Source organism: Lytechinus pictus, chromosome 1 (genome assembly GCF_037042905.1).
Source record: "Lytechinus pictus isolate F3 Inbred chromosome 1, Lp3.0, whole genome shotgun sequence".
Taxonomy (NCBI): domain Eukaryota; kingdom Metazoa; phylum Echinodermata; class Echinoidea; order Temnopleuroida; family Toxopneustidae; genus Lytechinus; species Lytechinus pictus.
The window spans coordinates 1,000,342-1,025,775 of record NC_087245.1 but is presented as its reverse complement, the minus strand read 5'-3'; the positions used below and the strand labels follow the sequence as shown (position 1 = coordinate 1,025,775).

Below are 25,434 nucleotides of genomic sequence, written 5' to 3'. Positions count from 1 at the left end.
TCGTGTGAGAGAGGAAATTTAAAAAAAAGATCAGAATGGTGTAAGTTTTAACGATATCAATAAGGAATTTAAAAAAAAGCTAGAGCTGTTCGACAAAAAAAAATCATCGCAAATTGGCAACTTAGTGAGTAGATTGTAACGAGTGGTAGAGAGAGGGGGTTACTCTCTCATTTGTTATGTCACCAAATGAATTTTTGTGTTTTCTCCTCTATGGACATTTCATCGGGGCGATAAATATATTAGTTCCCAAATAAAAACAAAATATCATTCCCAGTAAAAGTATTGACAAAGATTTCAATCATTGTCCTTCCCCTGGCCTCAACCCTATATTATAACATCACTTTCTTTGCAGCGAATTTGGAATCACTGAAGATACATGTAATTATGGTGATTACATTTTTTACAACTTTATAATTTCATAACGTTTTATTCGTTTGCCTTATTTTCATGATTTTTTTCTAACTTTCACCTTTTTTCTCCAAAAGCAAGTAAACATTTTGATTGGATTCTCCAGGAAAGGCTTTCATTCATTTGAATCTCTGATTCAGATTAACTAGCTATCCAAGCAAAAACTCTCATTTAAAAATGACAGATAAAAAGGGCAAATCATAAAGTAGTGTTAAATTAGATACTTATATTTATTACTTACAAGCACGTTTGTAGATTGATATTGCATGACGTATTGCATAAATTTGATAAATAAGATAAAACTTCTGAAAAACAATATTTACGTAAGCACTTGTGCCTATCATAATACAAAGACTTGCGTGAACATAGATTATGTCGAGCAACAGAAAACATCTTGTCCAAACTAATTCAAAACAAAATATTCAAATATGAAATAGAAATATCCATGTGGAACTATATTTCTCGCACATTGCTTAGATAGAGGCACACATGTTTAAACTATAAAATTGCACTGCAATAAGAAAATTACCTAATCTCTCAAATTCTTCATATGAGACAAATTGCAAAATCTGATTTTAGTAATCTACATCAAAAAGTTTGCAAACCGAATTCAAACCAAAAGGTTTATTATGGAGTAATCATATCGAATAACTGATGTACAAAGCAATGTCTGTAATCGAATAAAACAAAGCTTATTGAACAATGAAGGCATAAGCGCATAATAAAGTAAAATATATTGTATAATAACAATTTTCAGAAACTGCATCATAATTCAAATAAAATAGAACTGAAGGTATATAAATACATACTGAAAAATTATCAGAGAATTTCCTCTGAAGGCATATCACGTGAACTTTTTCCTGAAATAAGATTGATTCAAAGGTGTCTTTCTTATTCTGAAATGCACACATCTATAACATTTGGATTATACATATACTTCACATCAGGGGCTTGGTTACTAAAGATTTTTTTTTCAATATTGCAAATAAGTTATGTTAGTCCAGGCCATAAAGAGTTCATTCTCGTTGAAAATAAGAATAGTGAGTCAGAACCCAAGATCAAGTTAGCCTGACCTGGTAGGAGATTCCTATATTTGAATGTTTACAAAGAAACCAGACTACTGTCAATATTTTGATCATGTTCAAGAGTCAAGCTCATTACCATACAATGTGTTTTTGTGGTAAAACATGACATAGTCAAATTTTCCTCCTAATTCTGTGCGGTAAAATTGTATTTTTATCCAGATAGTATCATTAAAGACAATGTTTCTATATTTGAAAAAATAAGATTTTGGTGCTTATTGCATAATTTCCATGGACTGACTTAAGTAGAAATTAATTCTAGAATACTGAGAAAATGGATTAGTAGTTATATTTAGCATGAATGCATGAATATCGTAATAAAAATATTTTGATAACAAATCTAAATTAAAATCAAGCACAGATCAGTATTAATTTCAGTGACAGTAAATGTTACGCAGTTAATTAGATTACTTGCAATAATACGCAGAAACCTACATGTACATGAACAAAACGTATATAGGCATTTGTAGAAACAATGGATTTATACATTCAATGAAAAAGTATTAATTAGAACATATAGATCCATACCAGTTCGATCTTTTAAATTGAAGTTAAAAGTCAACCAATGGAAATTTAGCATAAAGCACACGTGAATATCAGAATGTCAACCTTATAAATTAAGTGTTATTGTGGTGAGGTTTATCGCAATATTGATTATTAGTAAGAATAAAAAGAAGAAATTCACAAATACAATTAAAATAGAGCAGGAGTCAATGTTTAAGTCATATACTTAAAATTCTTCTGTATCCATACACAAAGTTAAGCAACTAAAAATAGTAACAAGTGGAACGCCTCTGGCAGTCTCGCCTGTATTACGCGATTCGATATAGCAGCAGTGCTGACTTTGAAAACAGGCAAACAGCTACTGAATAATTATTCAAAAAATGAAAACATTCATATTTAAATGACCTTTGACCTGAGTCATGTGACCTGGAACTCGCACACGATGTTCAGGGATACTTGGTTGCCCTTATGTCCAACTTTCATTAACTAGATCCATAAAATTTTAAAGTTATGATGACAATATCACAAATACCCCCAACATGGTCAGAGTTCGTTGACCCCAAGTGACCTTGACCTCGGTCACGTGATCTGAAACTCGGGCAGGATCTTCAGTGATACACCATTACCCTTATGTCTAAGTTTCATGAACTAGGTCCATATACTTTCTAAGTTATGACGACATTTCAAAAACTAAACCTTGGTTAAGATTTCGATATTGATCTCCCAAACATGGTCTAAGTTCATTGACCCTAAATGACCTTTGACCTTGGTCATGTAACCTGGAACTCAGGCAGGTTTCAAGTTTCGTGAGCTAGGTCCATCTACTTTCTAATTTATGATGACATTTCAAAAACTTAACCTTGGTTAAGATTTCAATGTTGACGACGCCGACGCCGTTGGAAAATTGGCGCCTATAGTCTCGCTCTGCTACGCAGGCGAGACAAAAATTGACCACCAATTACAGAGAAAGATTGTCAGTGAAATAAAAGTGAAAACAATAGAACGATCTATAACAACAAACTTGGTTAATGAATTACTATTTCAGAGCTAAAAGAAGAAAAAAGTATAAACGTTAAAACAGACGAAAAGATGATGACGAAATCTTTGCTTCTATGGTGTATTGCAGAAAAGAATGATAACTTTTTTTGTCTAGCAACATGTGTACTGGGGCTTTCCATAATTATTTACAGTCATTGTCTAAGCGAAACATAATAAACGGCAAGAAAGAAAGAAAAAAAATTATGTAGTTCCCGACTGCATGCACCAGTGCCTCCAATGTCAGATCTGACAAAGAGTGCATTATTCTTCAAAATCTATTCAAGATTTCAATTCCCGAAATTCAAACATGGACCAAGTTTGAAGTTGATTATTCAAAGCGTTCTTTATGATATGGGAGAGCCAACCATTCCAGATTTATCTTTGCATGATATCTTGAAATCCCATCTGATTACGTCACTCCTACATGCATAAAGTTTGAAATTTTATTTTAGTCGTGAGAATGAAAAAAAGGAACGGACGAGAGGACACCTCACATCTAGGGTGGGTGAAGGCTTGCAAAGGTCAAATATCATTAGTAATTAAAATCCTTTAAACTCGCAAATTCTCACTCACCAAATGGTGTGACAAAATCATCGAAACAACTAGAAGCAACATCAGCATTTGAAAACTATTATCCAAACCAATTCTATCTATGACTTACACACTTTTATTCCTACCATAATCTTTGAGCATTGGATTTCTTTGGTTTTAGCCCTAATGGATTTTGTCCGAATGGATTTTGGCCAGGACTGGAAGGAGATATGGTGTTTTCCGAAACCTTGTTATCTCCTTTTCCCGATGGGGTAGTTGGATTAGCGGGTACATTCAGCGTTGAATGTGGAGAAGATGGACCTGTCTGCTTAGTCGTGTCTTGACCATTGCCCTTTTCTTCACATACCTTTGGTGGTAATTGTATCTGAGGTTTGGTTTTACCAGGCCCCATTCCCGGTTTGATCCCAGTTTGTATCTTGTGCTTTTGAACTAAGCCCTTCCACATGTTTCGTCTTGCCGACACCGACACATATGGTTCATCAGATTCAGACTCACTGCCTCTATCATCTGAACCCTTTATCCCAGTCTTTGATGAAGGATCCATACCAGTTTGTTTCTCAGAAGTTACTTTATCTTGATCCTTTTTTGTATTATCAAATTTGTCAGACGACACCGATTCTTTTTTATTTTCAAGATCAGAAGCAGACTTACTTGAATTAGAAGCATTACCTTTCATTTTAAATGGCACCTTTTCATTTTTTTTCGGAAGGAAAGTACAAGCGAACTCCTTTTTGCCGTGCCCGTACTGGGCTGTTTGATTGTTCTTACGGTTTGGAGGCCCAGCAGAATTAGAATGTATTGCATTAGAGTTATTATTCGAATCTTCGGCTTCAATCAGGGATTTCCCATTTTGCGCACCTTTTTCGACAATAGGTGATTTTGGAGTTCCGAAAGTCTTTCCTTCCTTTATATTCGAAAGCCCTTTTTTATTTGATGGTAACTTGTTCGAGAATTTTGATTTTAAAGGGTCTTCTGGAAGGTCACCTGAAAAGGGGGTATCTGTCCGAACCAATGGTTTTCTTTCCCTCTGAGACACAGGATTGTCACATTTGGGGACACCCAATGGTTCAATCTTCAACGAGAGAGTAGCTTCTGAACCTTTCATCTTGCCTGCTATACTAAAGTTTGGCTTTCCATCGTTGCGGGGAGAGATTGGGATTTTAGGATTCTCAACTACCTTGGAAGTGCCACCCGCAACGAGGAAAGGTTTACTTTCTGAACGAGGCGAGACGGGAGAAACAGGAGCTTTCGTACTATCCTTCCCTTTATCCCCAATCCCTTGAACTATCTTCCCTTCTGGTTGAGGGGCAACGGGCGACACAGGAACCTCTACACCCGGACCCTTACTATTACCCCCTAGTGGAGGTTTGCGTTGAACCCGTGGGGACATCGCATCCACCCCCGCAGTTTCTCGCGCATAATACGCACCTAGTTCCTCTTCAAGCTGTGCGATCTTCTGCTGTAAGGCCTCTAATCGTTCCCGGTCACTGTCAGAACTTGAAGAGGTCGCAACTGCGACGGGAGTTTGCATCTGCTTCTCGAGTTCATCCTGGAGTTGTTCGTTCTGTATTTCCAAGGTGACGATCTGCCGTCTCATCGCGTCTGCTTCAGTGTTGAGTAGTGATACCTGTGCCCTGAGTTTGGTTTCCAGTGATTTTCCCCTGTGTTTGGCGTGTCCTCCACCACCCTCAGCACCAGCTATGTGAGCAAGCTTCCGCAGGGATTCAGCCTCCATCTGGAAGGTCCTACCCTCATACTCACCTAGGAAAGATTAAATCATTTACAGCTATGACAAAAAAAAACCAGTGGTCTACGTGACAAACATGGTCTCGAAGAACCAGTCTCCCGTCCAAAATTTCAGACAATCAAACAAAACTTAATCGAAATACTGCACTCCCTGCCCCGGCACAATAGTGGCAAAAATAATCATTTTTTTTATTTAATGATCTCATAATAAATAAGCCTTTGAAAATAATGATATAAAGTGCAGATAAAAAATAAAAATATAATACTCTGATTCTCCCCCCCCCCCCAAAAAAAAAAAAAAAAAAAATCCCTTTTCCCCATTTGGAGAAAACAAAAACAAAACATAAACAATGACAGGACTCAGTGCAGCATATTCCCAATATTTATAATATGTGGTAAACTTTTCTGTTTGAACAGTTAGGAACAAATAAATGCTTGGTCAGTTGGAAGTTATCTCATAGCTTAAGATAATGAGTAAGCTGATGGATTATCTGCAATTATTGAGAGAAACTCACTTTCAACCAATCGTTTCTTCAATGTTGTGATAGCTCTCTCAGCTTGATGAAGCTTTGTTCTAAGTTCTGGTTCTCCTCGTATGTGCTCATCAGGATTGATACGGTATTCGGCATCGACTTCATCCAGCATCTCGACCTTAGTTCTGAGACCATCGTTCTCCTGCATCAGCTCCTCTACATGACGTCGAAGAGCCTCAATCTCAGCATTGCTACTGCTCTCGGAATGGGAGGTGGATTTAGGCCCAGCTTCCTCGCCTACTGGACCTTGACGCTGAGGTAGTGGCGCTGTGTGGTCGAAAATAAAAGAAGAAAATGATGGCCACATATGGACATTACCATTTGCGTTATAATTAATCAAAGGCCCAGAAAGGGTATGAGCCATATTTTCTTCAATCTTTGGGAATCAGATTTTTATTGGAACTCACCTAAACATGTTACAAAATAGCACGCATCACTTCCCCCCCCCCCCTCCACAAGCGAATCCCCATTTCATATAAACATAAGAAATTTAAAAAAAATCATTAAAACTGTTTTATAGCTATATGTACAATGTATTATGGTTGTCACTTATTCTCGATTTCCAATGATTTGTCACTCAGCAAGTGATATCATCATCAATGATCAAATGAAAAATAAGGAATAGCGCCATCTCGTGACTTATGAGGGTTGATAATTATATCGAGAGCAGGTGTCACACGCAAATGTATTCAAAATCTATGTCGATCATTACTAAATGTTAAATAGAACAACTTTGTAGTTAGAACGCCATCCTCAGTGGCACAAATGTACTTTTTTAAGGACTGGGATATTCCGGAGGTGTCGAGTTCTAAGAAGTAAAGGGGACCATCCCTAATGCTATCGGCCGCAGCTTCTCGATTGGGTCCTAATTCGACATACACTTCCTTGCTACACAAACTGAAAGTCTGCAAAATATTCCATGATCTAATTGATATGAATCAATGATGGAAATATATCTTAGAAAATCACTTTTGTCTATAAGCACTGAACTCCATTAGGAATTTACATTTCAGGCCAGATGCCATCGTAATTAACTTCAGATAGGCCTTTACCATGAAACATGGGATGTGTTTCAGTTTATTTTTCTTTTCTTTCTTAAATGGTGACACCCCCTTCAGATTATGATAAATTAGGCTTGAATGTTCTGTTATGACCTATCCAATGAAGTTATTTGGAGGTATTTTTTTATGTACCTATGTCGTCATCGTCTGGGAGCCGTTCAGACAGTCTAGCCAAAGCTCCTTCCAGCTCCTCGTTCTTTGCTTCAAGCTCCACGAGTTTCCTCCTCATCACTGTAGCCTCCTGCTCGGCAAGCATCAACTGGAGTCTTAACTCAGCCTCCTTCTCCGAAGCCACACCTTTACCACTGTCTGCCGCCCTCTTCGGCTCCTCCAGGGTCCCGAAACGCATCTTAAACCGCTCCAGTTCGAACTCCAGGGCCTCCTTCTCCTGCTCCACTTCATTTAGATTCTTTCGTATGACGTCACTCTCCTCTTCTACGAGTTGAAGTTGGTTCTGGAGATCGCGTTCGCGCTCTGTTGATTCCTGGAGGTCGTTGAGCAAGGCAGATATGTCGTATTCGAAGGATGATTCGGAAGACGATGTCGATCGGAGGAGGCGAGCCTGGTAAATGTTTTAATGTGTAATCAATTAGTTTACTCACATTATTGTTTCTATTCCAGCATTTTAAACACAGAAGATACTAAGTAAGACAAAAGTATATACTATCTTCAGGGTACAAAACTATAAATGAAATTCGAATTTTATAAGTTTTGCAACAGCTACATTACAATAGGGCCGTCTGCACCATCCCGAAGTTTCAAATTAGCGCGCTATTTCTGATCCGGCAAATTATCCCGATCTGAAAAATCTCGAGATAGTTGGCGGTGCAGACGCAATTATCGCGCTAGTTCGTAGGATTAATCTCGAGATTGCAATCCCAAGTCAACTCGGGTTTATTTGCAAAATAGCGCGCTATTTTACGAATTATCCCGCTAATTCGTCGGTGCAGACGCACTCGAGATTGGACTCGGGGTAATTTATTCATGACGTCAGTCCATAATGCAATTCGCGTTCCACTTCCGCCTTGGTCAAAACATAAACACGTGCGAAAGTCAACTTTATACATGCGAATAGCGTTCATAAGCAACGATGGAGTCCCCACCAGTGAATGGATTTTGGGAGAGACCCCGGGAGAGACCAGACCGAAGGGGGAGGCGCTCATCGCATCGACGATGGTCATATTCAATAACAACACTGACAGCAGTGTTGTCTTATTCCTTCGCAAAATGTGAGCAAATAGCATTTCTTTCCTCCTTCTCCCTCTCTCTCTCTCTCTCTGTCGTTGCCTCCTACTCCGCCATCATATTTCACGAAGAATACATCACTTCTTCACTCGCTGAGCTGAAAGGATTGTTGCATAACACCGGTTGAATTCGGCGAAAGTACTAGTGAAAGGAGTTCATTGCTTGCATATCGCGGGAAGTTATTCAAAAGCGCGGGCCGTTGAAACTCCAAGATCCGAAAGTGCGCATGCCCGGAATGTCGGGCTTGTTGCCTCGCTCGAGCAGATATAGCTCCTCGTGGGATGGTGCAGACGGGGTTTCTTGAATCTCGAGATTAATCGCGAAGAGGGCTGATCGGGCTAAAATCTCGAGATTGAGCAAACTCGGGATGGTGCAGCACCGCCTAATGAGTACTTAGAAAGTTATTATCGAGCTTTTGTGATTAAAAAATAAATGTGGGAAATGTACATTACAGAGGTGTACTATTATGTAATACTATTTAGGCCGAACTATGTCATGTTTCTCTTTCACAAAATTCATTACGATTCACGCTAAATTATCGGATAAAGGTTTTTTAAAGACGCTTGAAATGTGTTAATTGATGGACCCACTATTAAATATCATGAATATGCTCCTGAACTTTCAATATACTGAGGAAAGTAAACATTTTCCAATGAATATTTTGCTTGGGTTAGAAACAGAAATATAGTTTGAATAGAGATGAAGGCTCATTCATGTCAAAGTAAAAACATAAAAAATCGATATTATTCACAATATTAGACTTATGAAGAAAATATATTGTTTCTCTTAAACCAAGATGATCCACCTAAACTGTCCTAAGGGGGAAATGGAGAAAACAATAATTGTTAGTTATTATGGACTAAACAAACATGAATAAACTCACACAAAGAAAAAAAATGGGTTAGCAGGGATGCATTCTTCATGGAAACAATTCAATTAGTACATGCAAAATAATTGAAGTGATCCAACGCAACGTGAAACTAACTGAAAAAGGGGAACGAAACATTTTAATTATTTTCATTACGAAATTCAAATAAGAGAGTGTGTGTGTTAAATTTGATAATATCGTCATAAAAACACATTTTAAATATAGGGGCTATCAACTGACTCAGAGAAATTTATATTGTAAACGATCGAAGAAAAACACCAACACAAAATCAAATCTGTCTTCTGATGGTGTGGATTTCATTTATATTTACCATGTGTAGCTTCGATTTTGAAAAAAAAAAACACACGCTTACTCTCCAAAAATTCCTCGTTATATTTAGAATGTATAAAGGCCTATTTTCTAAAACAATTATTAGTAAAGTAATGAGCCAAACATTTGACGGGGGAGCAAGACACGGCGTATTGGGTGAAATTTCTAAAATGCCGCGAGGGAGCGAAGCGAGCGCGCAAAAAGGAACATTTAAATTGACAAAATCTAATGTTGTGATACATTTTGATATAATATTCAGAAAAAAGTATAATTTTTCATCTTTTCCCTTTGGTGGTGAAAAGTTTTTTTGGTATACACGCCCCTATCTGTACGCGACTGATTCAAATTAAAATCCAATGTCCAATCGTGAATAGCAATAACATAAATAAGCTGGGGGAACATTCCCGCTTTATTTGTCACACGGTTCATTTAAAAATGACTAATTTTCATTTTTCGACCTGGCATTAAGAAAGAGCAAAGATAAATCAACCGGAAATAATATATTTAGAATATCACTATCATTATTAATTTTGACGCTGATAATTTAAAAATTACATCATCATTAAATCCGGTCTTGTTCAACTGGATGCGGCGCTTTAAGGAAATCAGAGACAAACGGAGAATTAAACTAGATTAAGATATTTTAGGAGATAGCATTTAACGTTTCTTATGATGGTTCAATGTTGTTAATTTGTACAAGAGGAATTCCATTCGACCTCATTTCTCATCGGGGCACGTTGCTATAATTATGACATTGACCTCGTTAGGCTGTATTTTGTCGAATATACAGTTTTTTTTGTCCAAATCAATTATTATTACAATAATAGATTATCTCAATGTACGCGTTCGTAATACATGCATGTTAGCATAACTATAATTCAGATATTTCGGGTTTTTAAAAGTTATATTTTTCGATTTCATCGGGGGAAATCCCTCATCACATCCTTCTCTAAAGATTCAGCTTTTTAAAAGCCTTCTGAATTCAATTGCTCACGAGTGGTAAAAGTTAATTAAATCAGATGATCATAACATGATTATAAGGTGATAATCTATGTACTTATATACGTTGTTCGATATAGAACGTAAGCAATAATCGAAACTATCACGGACGATAACTTTGATTAAAGTAGTAAGTAAATTCCTGAAATCCTGTCTTCAAATACAAAGTCTGTATTCCATTTTGTGTTAAGAAAAAATAAATTCAATATGTAGAAGCGGCATGCATTATTAATAATATCCGACCTTTTAGTAGGTTATAAAATTTATGTGCACTCAATAAAAGTAATTGGGATAGGTTTATTGATCTTCTTGTATCAGATATGAAATTAGAAAAAATAATAATTCCGAAATATGTGAGCGCCCAATCATGTTTCAGATAGAGAGTGATACAAAGAACAGTTCCAAAGTCATTTTAATCATTAAGATTTTCATATTTGTTTTCCATTCATTTCGGTTTGTTTCAGTTGTATGTTTTATTTTTGCTTACATTATATTCCAGCAGATTTCCATCGATGACAGTCATATCCTTTGTATCATGAATTAGTAAATAGTCTAACGTATGTCTACAATGAATTGTTAATAAAACAGTAACTCAATTAAGCTAGAAATACTTCAACATGCACTCATGAAATTGTGAATAAAATTATACTTCCAAACACTAATACTCCTAGAAATAGTTGACATGGTTAGTACTTTCTTATGGTCATAATTATCCAAACAATGACGGCTAAGGATGAGGTATCAATCTGTCTAATTCTATGTGGAATTGCGCATGCTCAGTACTAGGGTCACGTGATTGGCATCCTAGCATGCAACGACCAACCTTCTCTTTTATTTCTTCGGATTTTGCATCTGACTCTTGCGCAAATTTGCGCTGAAGGAATTCCACCTTTTAAAAAAAAGAAGAAAAAGAAACGGATACAAACATATAAGAAAGACGATAATAAGAGTGATCTTTATAACATGCATGCACAAGAAAAAAAGGAAATAATTCCAAGAGTGCGATAAAACATCAGTGTCAAATGTAGCGATTAAAACAAGTTATAACGTCTCAATTACAAAAATAGCTTGAAATGATAACACACGTTTAATCTCAAATTATCATATTTCTCAGAAAATCGATGTTTTATGTTATTTAAAACTAAACCTGAGTAGATGTGAAAGAAAAATATGAAACAAAAGTTGAGTGCTTTTCAAAGGTTATAACATTTGATTTCTTTACTGAATTACTTTGATGAAAAATAGAGAACAGAAAACAGGCATTCAAAACAAGTAACATAATGTGTTAAAAAAGGGAAGAATAAAACAAGAATCTGTTGTAAGAGGTTATTAGGCTACACACCGACATGAACAAAAACATCGAAAACCAAGCGAAATTATTCAACACACGAAAGATCACAAGGACAAAAATTAATTTATATGAATAAAGTAAAAGGTTGCATAGAAACGGGAGAAGGCGGCATGAATGTAAAGGTTTCCGGCCAAAACTAAAATGATATGGATTTTCTTCAACGGTACGCGGTATAATTATTTTGTTTTAGTTTCTCTATAATTTGTCACATGAAATATTGCGCCCTTATAAGAGATTCAAGAAATTTGGTTACAGGTATTTATTCTTTGTTCAACTGAATGTAAATACTGCTAAGCATGTATAGTGTGGCCTTGGACATTTCATATACGAACTATGTTTGTATTAACGACATAAGAAATGATAGAGAAAACAAATACAAACAGTAAAATGTTTACTGTTTATTAACATACTGTACGCTCCAATGTTAATTTAATGTTAAGACCAAATCACAGATGATTGAAAGAATGGAAACGTGGCAAAAAATATGACAAATAATGCGAGACATTAAAACATGTAGCCGTAGCCAAAATGGTAGCACGATGAATGAAACGCACGGTGATTGCTATCGATGTTCAAACAAAATGAAACTTAGAAAAACTAAAGGACAGTCTACATCAACAAAATGATTTATCAATGAAATAACAAACATATGCATCGGAAAATTCACTTATGAAAAAAAAAAATGTGGCACTTGAAATATTGAACCAGTGTCTATTAACAGCAAAACAAAAGGCTGGCTTAGACGCTATCAAGCATCTAAATACATTCAAATCATAATAAAGAATGAAATTAAAAAGAAAAAATATCACGCGACGCTCACAAAACACAGAATTATTGAATTATTATGAACTCACTTCACTTCTATGGAGCTTGAGTGGAGAAAAACAAATATGTGGAAGTGTAAATAAAATATATTAGTTGAAGTGTGTTCGTGTCCATACGGTTTATCAGTAATATTATGTTTTCATTTTGCTAGTACAAAGAAATGGTAAAACAGAAGTGATGTTTGCATAACTATAGTAAAATACATTTCATCAGAAAAGAGTCAATACATAGAAATGTAATTGCAATACGCCAATAACTAAGTTTAACAAAATAAATGTCTAAAACTTATTACATGACATTAAAATACAATTATTTTGCATTAAAAGCCTACTGACTAAATCCAGGTTAGGTGCAAAATAACTCAAAACGAGAGTTTACAACTATTACTGCTAAAGACTCACAAGTACATAAAATGTCAGGTAGCATCCAAAACCACTAGTTTAAGTAATGAACGGATTATCCAGCATTAAGAAACAAAGAGTAACGTAAACAAGTCAATCAATGTGATAGGAAAGTCAAAAACGCTTCAGAAAAACAAGTTACATTGACCCTGCTCAGCGTTTCTTTCTTGTCTTTTTATGAAGAGAGTTGGCTATTGTAAATGCCACAACAGCGTCACGTCACTAAGGTGGCGCCGTGTTAGAGGCGCCAGTTTTTAAACTTGTCTGTGTCTAGGAAGCCTAAACAGCCAAGAGCATTACACGACGGAGGAATACGTCAACTGTTTAGAGTCTCATTCTTTTTCATCATTATGTTTTCCTCATTCTATAGAGTTGTGACACTTTCACATCACCAACCATACATGAATTCAATTATATTGAAGCAAATCCTCTCTTTTGTAGACTTAAAATATTGAAAATTACTGATATTCATATAATGCATATTGCACTTTTTATGTATCGCTTTAATAAAAAAGAATTACTTTGTGCGATGACTTTACTTTAAATAGGAACATTCATAGCCATCCATCTAGACATTCATTTGATTTTCATCTGTTCAATCCGAGGAGTACCTTAGCTCATAAATCTATAAGACATGAAGGACCTAAGTTTTGGAATTAATTACCTTTATGTATACGAATATGTAACAATGTTTTATCATTCAAGAAGAATATGAAGGATTTATTTCTCTCAGACTTCTGTAAATGATATTTTTTTCAAGTACTTTTTATGACTGAGGTCGATGATGATGATGTTTTTCTTATTTCATTCAAGATGCAAATAATGTCTATACCTTAACATGCTAGAGGGGCATTTTTAGCTTTTGTTTTAATTTTTGTTTAATGAATGCTTATTTCAAGCAATGTTTTATTTACTAACCTATGTTATTCAAGGGACTCTGCGCTTCAAATATATATTTTTTATTCTTAGTTCCTACTATGTATCATCAATGTAACACTATATTCTGTTAATTTATTTTTGTTATGCATGATGAAAAATAAAACAAACAAATAAACATGTTTGTTGAAGATCTCAAATCGAATCAAAGAATAAAGAATGCAGAACGTGATGTTCACTGAAAAATCTTTAAAAAGCATACGAATTGTGATGTACATAACGTACTCGCCATAATTTAATTGTTTCAGGAGGATAGGGATAGACTTAAACATGTCAGAAATTAAATTTGATTTGTGTGTGTGTGGGGGGGGGGGTACGTAACATAATTGGCACATCCATCTTCTTCCGTCCGCCTCGCAGCAATCCATTGAATGACAGCGTCACCATCAATAAACAACACTCCCTCTGGAGAATCCCAAAGTGGTTGGTTTCCTTCATACGGTGATGGGAGATGAGATACGCCAATAATCTCAACACAATTACCTCCTTTTCTGATAGACCATGGATAGACCAAGAATAAAGAGCCATTAGACAGCAAAATCTGACATCCATGTACTTGACCTTTCTGAAAACCCATTAATAACAAGTCTTCCTCTTATCCACTTTTTGGTTTGGTACCAGTACTAAGGCCACGAAACTCGATGATTCTTCACCTGAATTTAAATATACTTGACAACAAAAAAGAAACCTTCAACAAAATCAGAAAAGCTTCCAATTTTTCCCATATGCGACATTGTATTGATCAATGCACTCAAATGTCAGAACACACGGACTAAGTATATGGGTACGATGTGTGCGAGACAAAAACATATACCATACCAAATTTTTATGGTGATACACGTGATTGTAAAATCCCTTTTACGAGAATCAGGAATTAAAGTTCAAATTTGTTAATTGAATATTTTGAGAATGTTGATTTTAACATATTAAATTTCAATTTAGCGATGTACTAATTCTTCGGTACACGAACGTAAAATGAATGAAATACTTGGCTGACAATTACTAAAGGTCATCTCAGCAATGCCTCCCTATCCCCGTTCTAAAGAATTCCCAAGTCATACATGCTTTACACATAAGAACTCTAAAACAAATAATGTTGCTTAATGTCATCCACCTTCTGTCAGACACTGCTAATTAAATCAATTCGTGATGTAAATCTAAGAGAACAGGATAAGGAAATGTGACCAAAAGAAATAAATTCCTATAGACTATCATCTTCTAGGGTCCCAACTTACACTTTGACCTTAGGTATCAATCGAAAGATTGAGGGGGAGAGGGGGGTGAGAGAATAAGCGCGAGGGTGAATAGAGCGTGGTAGGGATAATGGTGGCAGTTCAGTTGATACAAGGCTCATATTCTCCAGTTATTTTAATTTATTAAGTAGTATTATTATTATTTTATTCTACTACTATATTTTCACATGTTTCAATAATTGATCACTGCACTTTGCAAGTGAGACGCGACATGACTGTAGCCATAACAGTATCCAGACAATCATTCTTGAAGTCTGAAAAGGAGGTTAGGCAGGGCAGGAAGTACTAAGCCTTCTGGGAAGGTTTCCCTGAGGGTAGTAACAGCACACCGGTTGCAATCTAAGAATCGTCAGTCAGCATGTCTAACCTTAAGGCTAACCTCGGAAAGTAACATCATCCTTGATTTCCTTACCATCTACTCCTTACACATTACACACTTTGCAAATTGGCAATGCCATGATAGATTTATGGTTCAAATGCATTTTTTGTCCAGTCGCAAATGCTGTCCGAAATAGTTCATATCATTGAGAGCAACCAAAGCACTCTTTAGTGAATCGCATGTATACCAAAAATAATAAGTTTCGATCTAACGAAGATAACAGGCTCCCTTTCCGTTTTGATTTTTATAATCGCGTTTATGAAATATTGATTCTCTTGCTGCGTTCATTTTTTCAAAATAATATAATCGAAGAAATAATATGACTATTGATTTCAAAAGTAAAAAGAGACCATATGAAGCCCTTGAATACAAAATATTTCTGATATACAGCGCGTCCCAGAAAAAACGAAACCGAGATTTATCGATGATTTATCATAAATTAATCACAAATAAAATAGACAAATGAGCTACCAATGTAAAGCTTAGAATCTCCTCTTTCATCTGCAATTACTTAGATTATTTCTCCTTCACGCATGAGTGAGCAAAAACAATTTGAAGAGGGGATACCAAAAAGTCATTTGGCGGGTTGTATCTGGCTTTCAAAAGAAAAACCACATTTTTAAAAAGTTCAATATCTGCTCTTTAATTTGATACCTCAATTACAGAAAATGGTCAAGAAATAACAAAGTTCTGGTTATTTGAAATAAGGCTTGAATTTCAATAATTTCATAAAATGAAGAGTTTTACAGGCTAGCGTTCAAACTCAGTCGACACTCCGTTTTGTTTACGATCAGCCATAACGATGCGATAGCTTCTGTGGGAAACCGGTGAAAACAGTTTATTTAATGAAATTATGGAAATTCAAGCCTTATTTCAAATAACAAGAACTTTGTTATTTCTTGACCATTTTCTGTAATTGAGGTATCAAATTAAAGAGCAGATATTGAACTTTTAAGACATGTGATTTTCTTGTTGAAATTCAGATACCCCCCGCCAAATGAGTTTTTGTTATCCTTTCTTCAAATTGTTTTTGCTCACTCATGCGTGAAGGAGAAATAATCTAAGTAATACCAGATGAAAGAGGAGATTCTAAGCTTTACATTGGTAGGTCATTTGTCTATTTTATTTGTGATTAAATTATGATAAATCATCGCTAAATCTCGGTTTCGTTTTTTCTGGGACGCACTGTATAAATTGGTGCGCACAATTATTCTTGTATTCAATTAACACATTTTGTACTACGAAACACTACATCGTTCTTCATAATCTAAGTTTAATCTGAATGGACATGCCGTTTGCTTGATACTGTCTTTTTGACAAATAGCCCATCTCGACATACCCTCGGCGTGATCTCGGTGTGATCTCAGCAAGGGGTTTGGCATGATCTTTAAAAGAACTCGGTATGATTTCGGTAGGGGTTCGGAATGACCGCGGTGGGGGATAGACACGGTATCGTAAGCTGATCAGACAGTCCGTAACGTATCTCTTGTAATCATCTCCCTACACCAGTAATTAATTACTCCACATCTACCGTGCCCTAAGCGGGAAGGTCAAGACGTCTGATACAAAACGTTGGGTATAATACTAGAAGATCAGACTTGAAATAAAATTGATAGATTATCATTGTGACACTCTGCCCTCTATCAACTACACTGTACAAAATATTGGGAAAATTACCACCATGAGGGTAATAATGTGTCCAACCGATTTGGGGCAGTATTTTACCCAATGCGGGAAGCATATTGTCCAGTAAGTTGCAAAATTTTACGTTAGAATGGGCAAATTTTTCATCACACTGGATAAATAAGAATGCCCAAAAGAAGAGCTTAATGTTGGTTGGACACATTACCCTCATAGAGCACTTTTACCCAATAATTTTTTTAGAGTGTACCTTCTCTTCTCACGGTATTACATATCGTTGTGCCCTTCATAATCTCCTAATTTTTTATATTTGATGGTTTTCCTACATCTCACTCTCTTCTCTCGAGGCGTGAGATAGATATTCACGTTTCTACACATCACCCTTTTCTGTCCACACTCTTGAATTGCTTTCAGCTCTCTGTTCATGGCTCTGAATAGATTAATTCATCCGTATATTTTTAAATCATTTATATTAAGCTAAATATTCGCAATTATTTTTAACTTTTGCATTATGCATTGCCGTCATTTTTATACGGTAAAAAAACCCAAACAAATTCGTGGACTCATCATCCCATTCTCTTCCTCACTCCCTAGTCTACAGGCTATATCAAAGTCTATCTTTTTTTTCTTCCAAGTTTATCTATCTGTCTCCATTTCCTATTGTGGAATATCTTGTCACTCACGATGTCGAAAATCATGACTTTGTCTCACGTGCTGTACATTAAGTTTCACCCATAGAGTTCCTCTAAGGTTTTAGTTTCACCATTTTCCCATCTCCATGGTTTCAGGAAACTTTGCTGACCAATGCCTATTTTCAGTTTGTCGGCACGGTACAACGGTCTGATGAGAACGGATGGAAATCGGGGAGCAGGTGATAGGTGAAACGGAAAAAAAAACAGACCAAGGTACCGTAGAATAGTGCCTATAGACTACAGATATTAATAACTATCTATTCAACTCAAATCATTGACATACAAATACTGTCAGTTCAGCACAACTGAGGCATAGCAACCTCTACATGGAACATTGAAAATAGTTTACCCATTTCTCTATAATACCTTGAACACCTAAGACGATTCATTGTTCTTTTTCCGCTTAATATCTGTTTTATTACAAAATATATTTGGCAGAGGATGAGAAACATTTTGGGGGATAGAAAAAATCAACATCGTTCGTTTGTTGCAAGATAACAATATCATTATCATTATTATGATTATTATCATTATTATTATTATTAAACTTACAATTTTCTTTTGACATAAAATAATTTAACCAAGTGTAAAAATAAAAATATCCACGCATTTTCGACTTGACTAAACACATATATATAGTATTTTGACAAATTATCAGACCAACACAGAAATAAATCGTATTCATGAATTATGATCAACGATGTATACAGAGGTTTGGTAAGTGAGGGTGGTTGACCGCCGAGCTGACGGATTTAATATACCACGCATTATTCATAAGCAATCCCTTCGCTCTCATAGCTCTCCTGAAGTCGAAATCCCGCCAATTCTACATCCCTGGAGAAAGGAGCCTAACAGTTCACAGGCCGAGGGAACTCGTTCTTGCACTTTGTAAGCTCAGACTGTCTCGATGGGCTTACCCTCAACACTACTATGACAATCAAACCTTCAAATGTGAATGCCAATATTGCCTGAAGACTCATAACCGACGTGAACCCTTTCATTTTGATCTATACCGAAGTACAACGGATAGATAAGTCGTTGAAAAGGTTAGACTTGTTTTTTACTGTGGGTGAGATTGTTTTATTATTACATTATAGAAACATGTATTCCTAAACATGTTTTTCATTTCCCACCCTTGTAGTTGTACATGTTATGGGTAAAGATTGGATGCTAGTATGTACGGCTCTATGATAGGTGTGTTGTGATTTTCATGTATCGAGCACAGTTATCAATTCCAAGAACAAGTTTAAAAGTCATCGCACATTTTGCGTTGGTTTCTCCGTTAGTTTATCTTCACATTCATCTCAAATAATTTATATTGCAGATGAAACGATCGACTTGATTGCTCGTCTGTTGAATAATATGTTTTACGCCACTAAAATAATTATGGGACGGTCAATGTGCCTTACCAAGTACCAACATCAAGTCAATAATTCAATGTCAACGTTTTTTTTATCTTTGAGATAAAGGATCATGGCACAGTTTCAAGTTTCTTAAGGGGAGGGGGGTACTTGGCTTGTATAATGGTTGATTATTAGAAATTACTCTATTTTCATAAGACATCGACACTGTCAATTATTATGCACGTTTCATCTTACATGGGAATATTGGATGGGCGGGTAGCTATTGCACTGTGCAGTTAAAGTAGCCATTCAATGTCTGAGTCATTGGCAATGGTGAAAAATGAGAGGTAGTCATAATAAATCCATATGTCGTCTGGTTGTAGAGAAATCATACATCAGTCATCGGTCTACTGTCCACTAGTTTGCTATCGACGGAAGACAGGTGCAATCTGGTGAAAACTTGGCAAGGATGTCAAGGAACAAAGCCAATAACAATGGCTGCAAGCCTGGAGATCATATTACGAAAGCCTTCAAGAACGTTGATAAAGCCTGATACAGTCATAGTATTGCTATGAAAGTTTTTCGTGTTGCCAAATTATATCCTGCCAATGTTTGTAGTGGTAAAGACCATTCCATTAATTGAGCTGGGCATGATGGCACAGTCAGTGTAGAACACCCGCCCCAGAGTCGGGGTTTCGATCCCAAGCAGGCCAATATTCATATACAAAATAGGATAGCATGCATTCTAGATATAGTCGCTAGAATTTACACTGGAAGAAGGTAATACAGGTATATAATAATAATGATAATAATAATAACTAGCATTTAGTACGCTCTCCATAGTTAACTATATCACAGCGTTTACAAACGATTTAAAACAAAAGTACATAATAATTACAATACAAATACACGCAAAAGAAATTAATCGGAAAAGAGGTATGTTTTTAGAAGTTTCTTAAATTGATCTGAAGAATTTGATGAGTTAATGAAAGTGGGGATGTTCATGTTGTTCCATTCTTTAGAAGCAGTAACACTAAATGTGCGATCACCTGTTTTTGTACGAGTTTTGGGTATGGCAAGCAAATATAGAGCAATAATCATGAATGAAGTGGTAAGATAAAGCGCAAATAAATAGATTCGCTCTGTGATGGTGCTAAATCAGTATAGCCTATATTACGAGAAGTTGCAACGTTCATCGATATCGCCTTGATGAAACGAGTATAAGTCATTACTCTTTTAACGTCACGCTGTTGTTTAAGACGGTAATGTGACTGAGGTTCGAGCTTTATCTGTTTTATTCAGCACCTTCACAACCTCTTAGAATAGCAACACAAGAGGCAATTTCGAGAGAAAGACTTTTTAAGACTTAAAGAATGGTAAGGTCAAACCTTCAACAGATGTAACCATACGATCAAGGCAACAAGAGGTGCAAATCTAGTGTGAAAAAAAGTATGAAATTGCTAGGTATTGTTAGTTTCTGGACGAATTTTTTGCGACAGTTATACGTGAATTAATGAAACTTGTCGAGATCACTTTTGGGATTTATTTGGTATGGTATGGCTGTGATTATTTCACTTAATTGCTACTTCGTGACTACACGTCTCAAACGAATTATTTTTAGTTGTTTGTATCGACAAAAGCATATCAATTTTGTTTAGCCAGCATCGCGGTCGTCCGACATGTCCATTGTAATAATGACAAGATCAATATTGATAGAAAAGAACATCGTGCAAATTGAAAACATGTCTACAACGCTTCAAGCCATGAAAATATAGATACAATCTCAGGGAAAAAGAAGAGAAAAGCTTACAAATCTACACCCCGAGGAATACTCTATCCATACATATTAACAATGAATCATATCCTCTCATGCCCCAACCTATTTCAAAATGAAAGTTGAGAAGAGAGACTGAAGGGGGTGGGAGGCGATTTGAATAAAGGCACCTGTTTTGAGTTTGGGGTTTCGATATTGTATCTGTCATGTCTCGTTTGTTAGAAGAGAGATATCATCTACCTGTATTCTGTTGCCATGGTAACCTACTGTGAAATGATCCAGTGGGCAAGTCACTGGTATATGGATCGCAAGGTTCAGGATTCGAATTCATTGAGCAAGGTATCATTCCTTGAATCGTAAGTCTGGTGACAAGAACAATTTTTTTTTTAGTGAGGTTATTTGAACAGTTTTATAAATAATGATAATAATAATAAATGGGAGTTCGAAAAGCTTGTCAGTTTGCAGTAATGACGGCATTATTCTATTTTTACGATTTTATTTTATATACAAAAATAAAATTGGATATAATTATTGGATAATGATCAAGAAAGAATTAGAAGTGAATAGTAAAATGTGAAATAAGTCTTTAATTTGTTAACACCATATCTTGCTCACTAGTCTATCACAAAAGGTGAATTAAAACTGAATTCAAGCATAAGACAAGTACTGGAAGTGTTTATAACCGAGCTTCTTCCCTGCTCCATGCATTCATGAGCTGTCATTCTCAAGACGTTGATTGGGATGGCCTCACTGTTTAAGGAGGAACGTGAATAAACAAGGTCAGACACAAGATGGTGCGACATGGAACCACATAGGACGAATTTAAGAAAAGGTCACATAAATTGTGAGAACTATATAAAACGATGAGAAAAGATCAATGTTCAACAATTCACTAAAAACTTTAATAAAATTCGACTTTCATATTTTATAAATTATTCTTAAGAGTTCTCTACAGGCCATTTACATCGATATGGTGTAAGCCAAATGTCCTAGAAACTCCCGACATGAAACTAACCAAAGCAGGTCATAAAAAAATAATTTCCAATTACATATCCTATATTGTTTGATCAATCCCAACCTGTCTTCTCCTACATCCCACAAGCCCAATCTATCATGTCATCTTGGGTGCTACCATCATGACGTTTATGTCACTGGCATCTACTGGAAAACACATCCAGAGAACTACAACATTAATGACATAATCACGTGACTCAGACTCTAGATCATGTGATCCTCCAAGGAATGAGATGTCAGTACGCGTCTATCTATCTGACTCTCTTTATTGCATTAAGATATCAAGAGGAGATCTACCTGCCTGAGATGGTATGATACCATAGGATTAACATGCCATAAATCATATGATAATTGTTAGGAGCAAAATGTATAGGATGGAACACTAGTGCTTGATGCTATGTAGTCTGTGCTTATAATTACGTCAATCTTCAACGATCGTATTATACATAATTTATATATCATTAAACGGTAACCATAACAACGGTTTAGGTATTGTATTGATGGCAAAGGACCTGTAGATTGGCTGATGAATATGTTGAATGAATAAATTGCAGTATTTAAAAAAATATTGAAAATAGTAAAGTATACATTCATTTTTTTTTCCAATTATTTTGAAAGAAAAATATTATTCATTGGTCAGTCAAAAGTTTAAAGGCCGCATTGAATGGATTTCTGTCAATGCTAAAGATATATATAAAAAAAAACACTTTGCATTTATTCAGGCCACAATGAAAGAATATTGTTTGCAAATATTCATTTTTTATTTAAGCATTTTATCGTGAATGCATTTTGTAACAGGAAATAACCTGGATAATATTCCATATTTCAATCAGTTTTAGAGTTATCTTTACTGACACCATCTTTATCTTTGGAAAAATGCAGGAAATTGGCGGAAAAGTTTAAATTATGATACAGGCAATGACGTTAACGAGGTGATAATACGGGTGTTCTTGTTTTGACGCCGTTTCGTATACATTGCGGATACCGTAGATGCTGACTTGAAGGATATTAATTAAACGTTCATGTCAACAGGTATATAAGGAGATTCTTCAGGTATATAAGGAGTTTCTTAATTCCCTCGGTAAAGGTGCAATGTAGGCCAGAGTTTTTCATTGCATTCCTCTTGATTTGTATCATTTTCCGATTTCTATATGGGAAATGATGAAAATAAATCAACGAAATCATAGCATTTACCATTAATTTCTTCTTTACAAAATAAAAGACCGACATTCGTCTATTATTAAAGACATTCAAAGTCATCATACACCAATAGACTATGAGAACTTATGGAATTTATATTACAGGACATTTGAAGCGGATATGCGATCGCATATGACGTCACAAGTTAGAATTTAAATCGTATATAATAATGCTTGTCTTCTTGATTGCATGGATATTCGTCAAACGTTAACCAATGATTTTCTCCACTGTTTCTCCTCGTATCAAGCCACTTTTGTCGATAAGTTAAACTTCCCATTTACGATATTCGGTATATTTGTATAATTGCATATGATTCTGAAATGATTTTATTTTATTTAAGACTGTCATGTTTTTTTTTCCAGAATACTATCAACCCTATCCACTATAAAGCTAATGCATAATAGATCCCCTCTTCTTGGCAACTATATATAGTCTACTACCATAGAGGCAATTTATCAATTGAATGTATGTAATCCATTGGATATCAACCGAGGGCCTAACAGATATTGCAATCTGATGAAAGATGAGCTTTGATGGTCAGATTGTTGGAATCTTCCTTCTAGTCCATGGGGATATAAACATGAGTAACTACCGTGGCGTGTATGTTCCCCCTGGATGTCTCCGGGTCATTAAAAGCTAGCTGCATTCTACACAGGTCTTAGGCCTGCTAGCTGTGATGATAACACACAAAAGTGTGTTCACATTGGTATAGTTGATTTGTTAGATATAGGTATCGCATGCTCCATCATTTGACCCCCCCCCCCAAAAAAAAAAAAAAAAAAAAAAAAACACCAGGTGTCGCACTGCATCATAACAAAGGATATAACGTGGTATACATTGTTGTTGTTCCATTCACAAATTCTGGGACTTCTGCAATTTTCTTATTTATTCTATTTAAATACAGTCATGTATAAACTGGGTTATGTCGGGAAACTTATTGTACATGTAGATATCATTCATAAAGGAAATGTGCAAATGGAAAAGAGAGGGATAAAAATGGAAGAAAGAAAGTGGGGGAAAGAGAGAGGGGTATGAGATAGACATGATAGAGGTAGATAGAGGAGATGGGGAAAGGGAGAGAGAGAGAGAGAGAGATGAAAGGTGGGAGGGGAGGGGCGTGAGACACGAGGGATTCGACACTGCAACCTCTCCAGTTGAAGAACGTGACGGAAGCTACTACTGTTCCTGGACGTGATGCCATGCACATTAACACAGCTGGGACCTTGTATACACAGAGACACAACACGTTAACTAGACGTGACTACTTGTAATTACTATGACTAATATTCACGATTGTATGAAGCAGACACGAGAGTCATCGAATAATGAAATCATTCTTGGGAGGTCATTTACGTGATGGGGTAGACAATGGTGAAAGAGGCTATATCTTAATGACTTTATTTCAACTTAAAAAATTAACAAATGTTACAAAAGTATATACTATAATCATTACAAACTACATGTAATTGTCGTATATAATAGCTCTCTGTGGTGAGGAATAACAGATTGATAAAAGGGAGGTGATACATAAAGGACAACAACCATCACGGTGATCAAGATAGTAAAATATGTCGATCACTTATAACATTAAACAGAGAAATAGATAGATCAAGAGAAACGATGAAAAAAAATAGAATATACAAAGAGAATGATCGAAGGAATTCAAGAAATGAATTGAAGACACGATAGGACCAAACTATGTGTATCTATTCTTAAACAGATATACACGAGATTTTTGGTAATACATCATTCAATTCAAACATGTGAAATAAATGAATAAGATAAACTCCGTTATGAGTAGGTGAGGATCAAATCACAATCGTATAATGTCACCAAATCAAAAGATCATGACAAAGCAGCCAAACAACCTGGTACGTTCCCTCAAATCATCATAATAATGTTTATCATGAATGTGTCACTCCGTAAAGCAATATATCACGCTCAAAAACTGAAAACCACCTAATCTCTACCAAATCCACCCTGCTACATGTCTTTGAATAATGACTTTGAACATACTTATTCATCGAGAAATCCAACAAACATGACAGAAAACCAGATATTTGCTAGTTGATTTATTTCAACTCCCGCTTCAGCAGGAATACATCCGTTTTCTTAATACACATTTGTTTGATGGGATTATACAATAATCTTCTAACGTGAGAGAAGAAAGCAGATTTTGGAAAAAAAAGTGACAGATGAGGAGAATGTAATGAAATGACTAATTATACTTCAACCATTTCGAGGTAGATCATACACAAT

At 35.7% G+C, this 25,434-nt stretch overlaps 1 protein-coding gene across 1 annotated transcript; it reads right to left on the bottom strand.

Annotated features, from left to right (window-relative positions):
* Nucleotides 1–614: 614 nt before the first annotated feature.
* Nucleotides 615–17,578, bottom strand: LOC129254008 (uncharacterized). The gene is made up of 6 exons (XM_064099196.1): nt 17,486–17,578; nt 12,572–12,586; nt 11,190–11,255; nt 7,057–7,486; nt 5,846–6,130; nt 615–5,345 (listed from the first exon to the last, which is right to left on the bottom strand). The coding sequence occupies exons 1-6, from the start codon at nt 17,576–17,578 to the stop codon at nt 3,706–3,708; spliced, it is 2,529 nt and encodes an 842-aa protein (XP_063955266.1). The 3' UTR covers nt 615–3,705.
* Between the last annotated feature and the right edge of the window lie 7,856 nt (nt 17,579–25,434).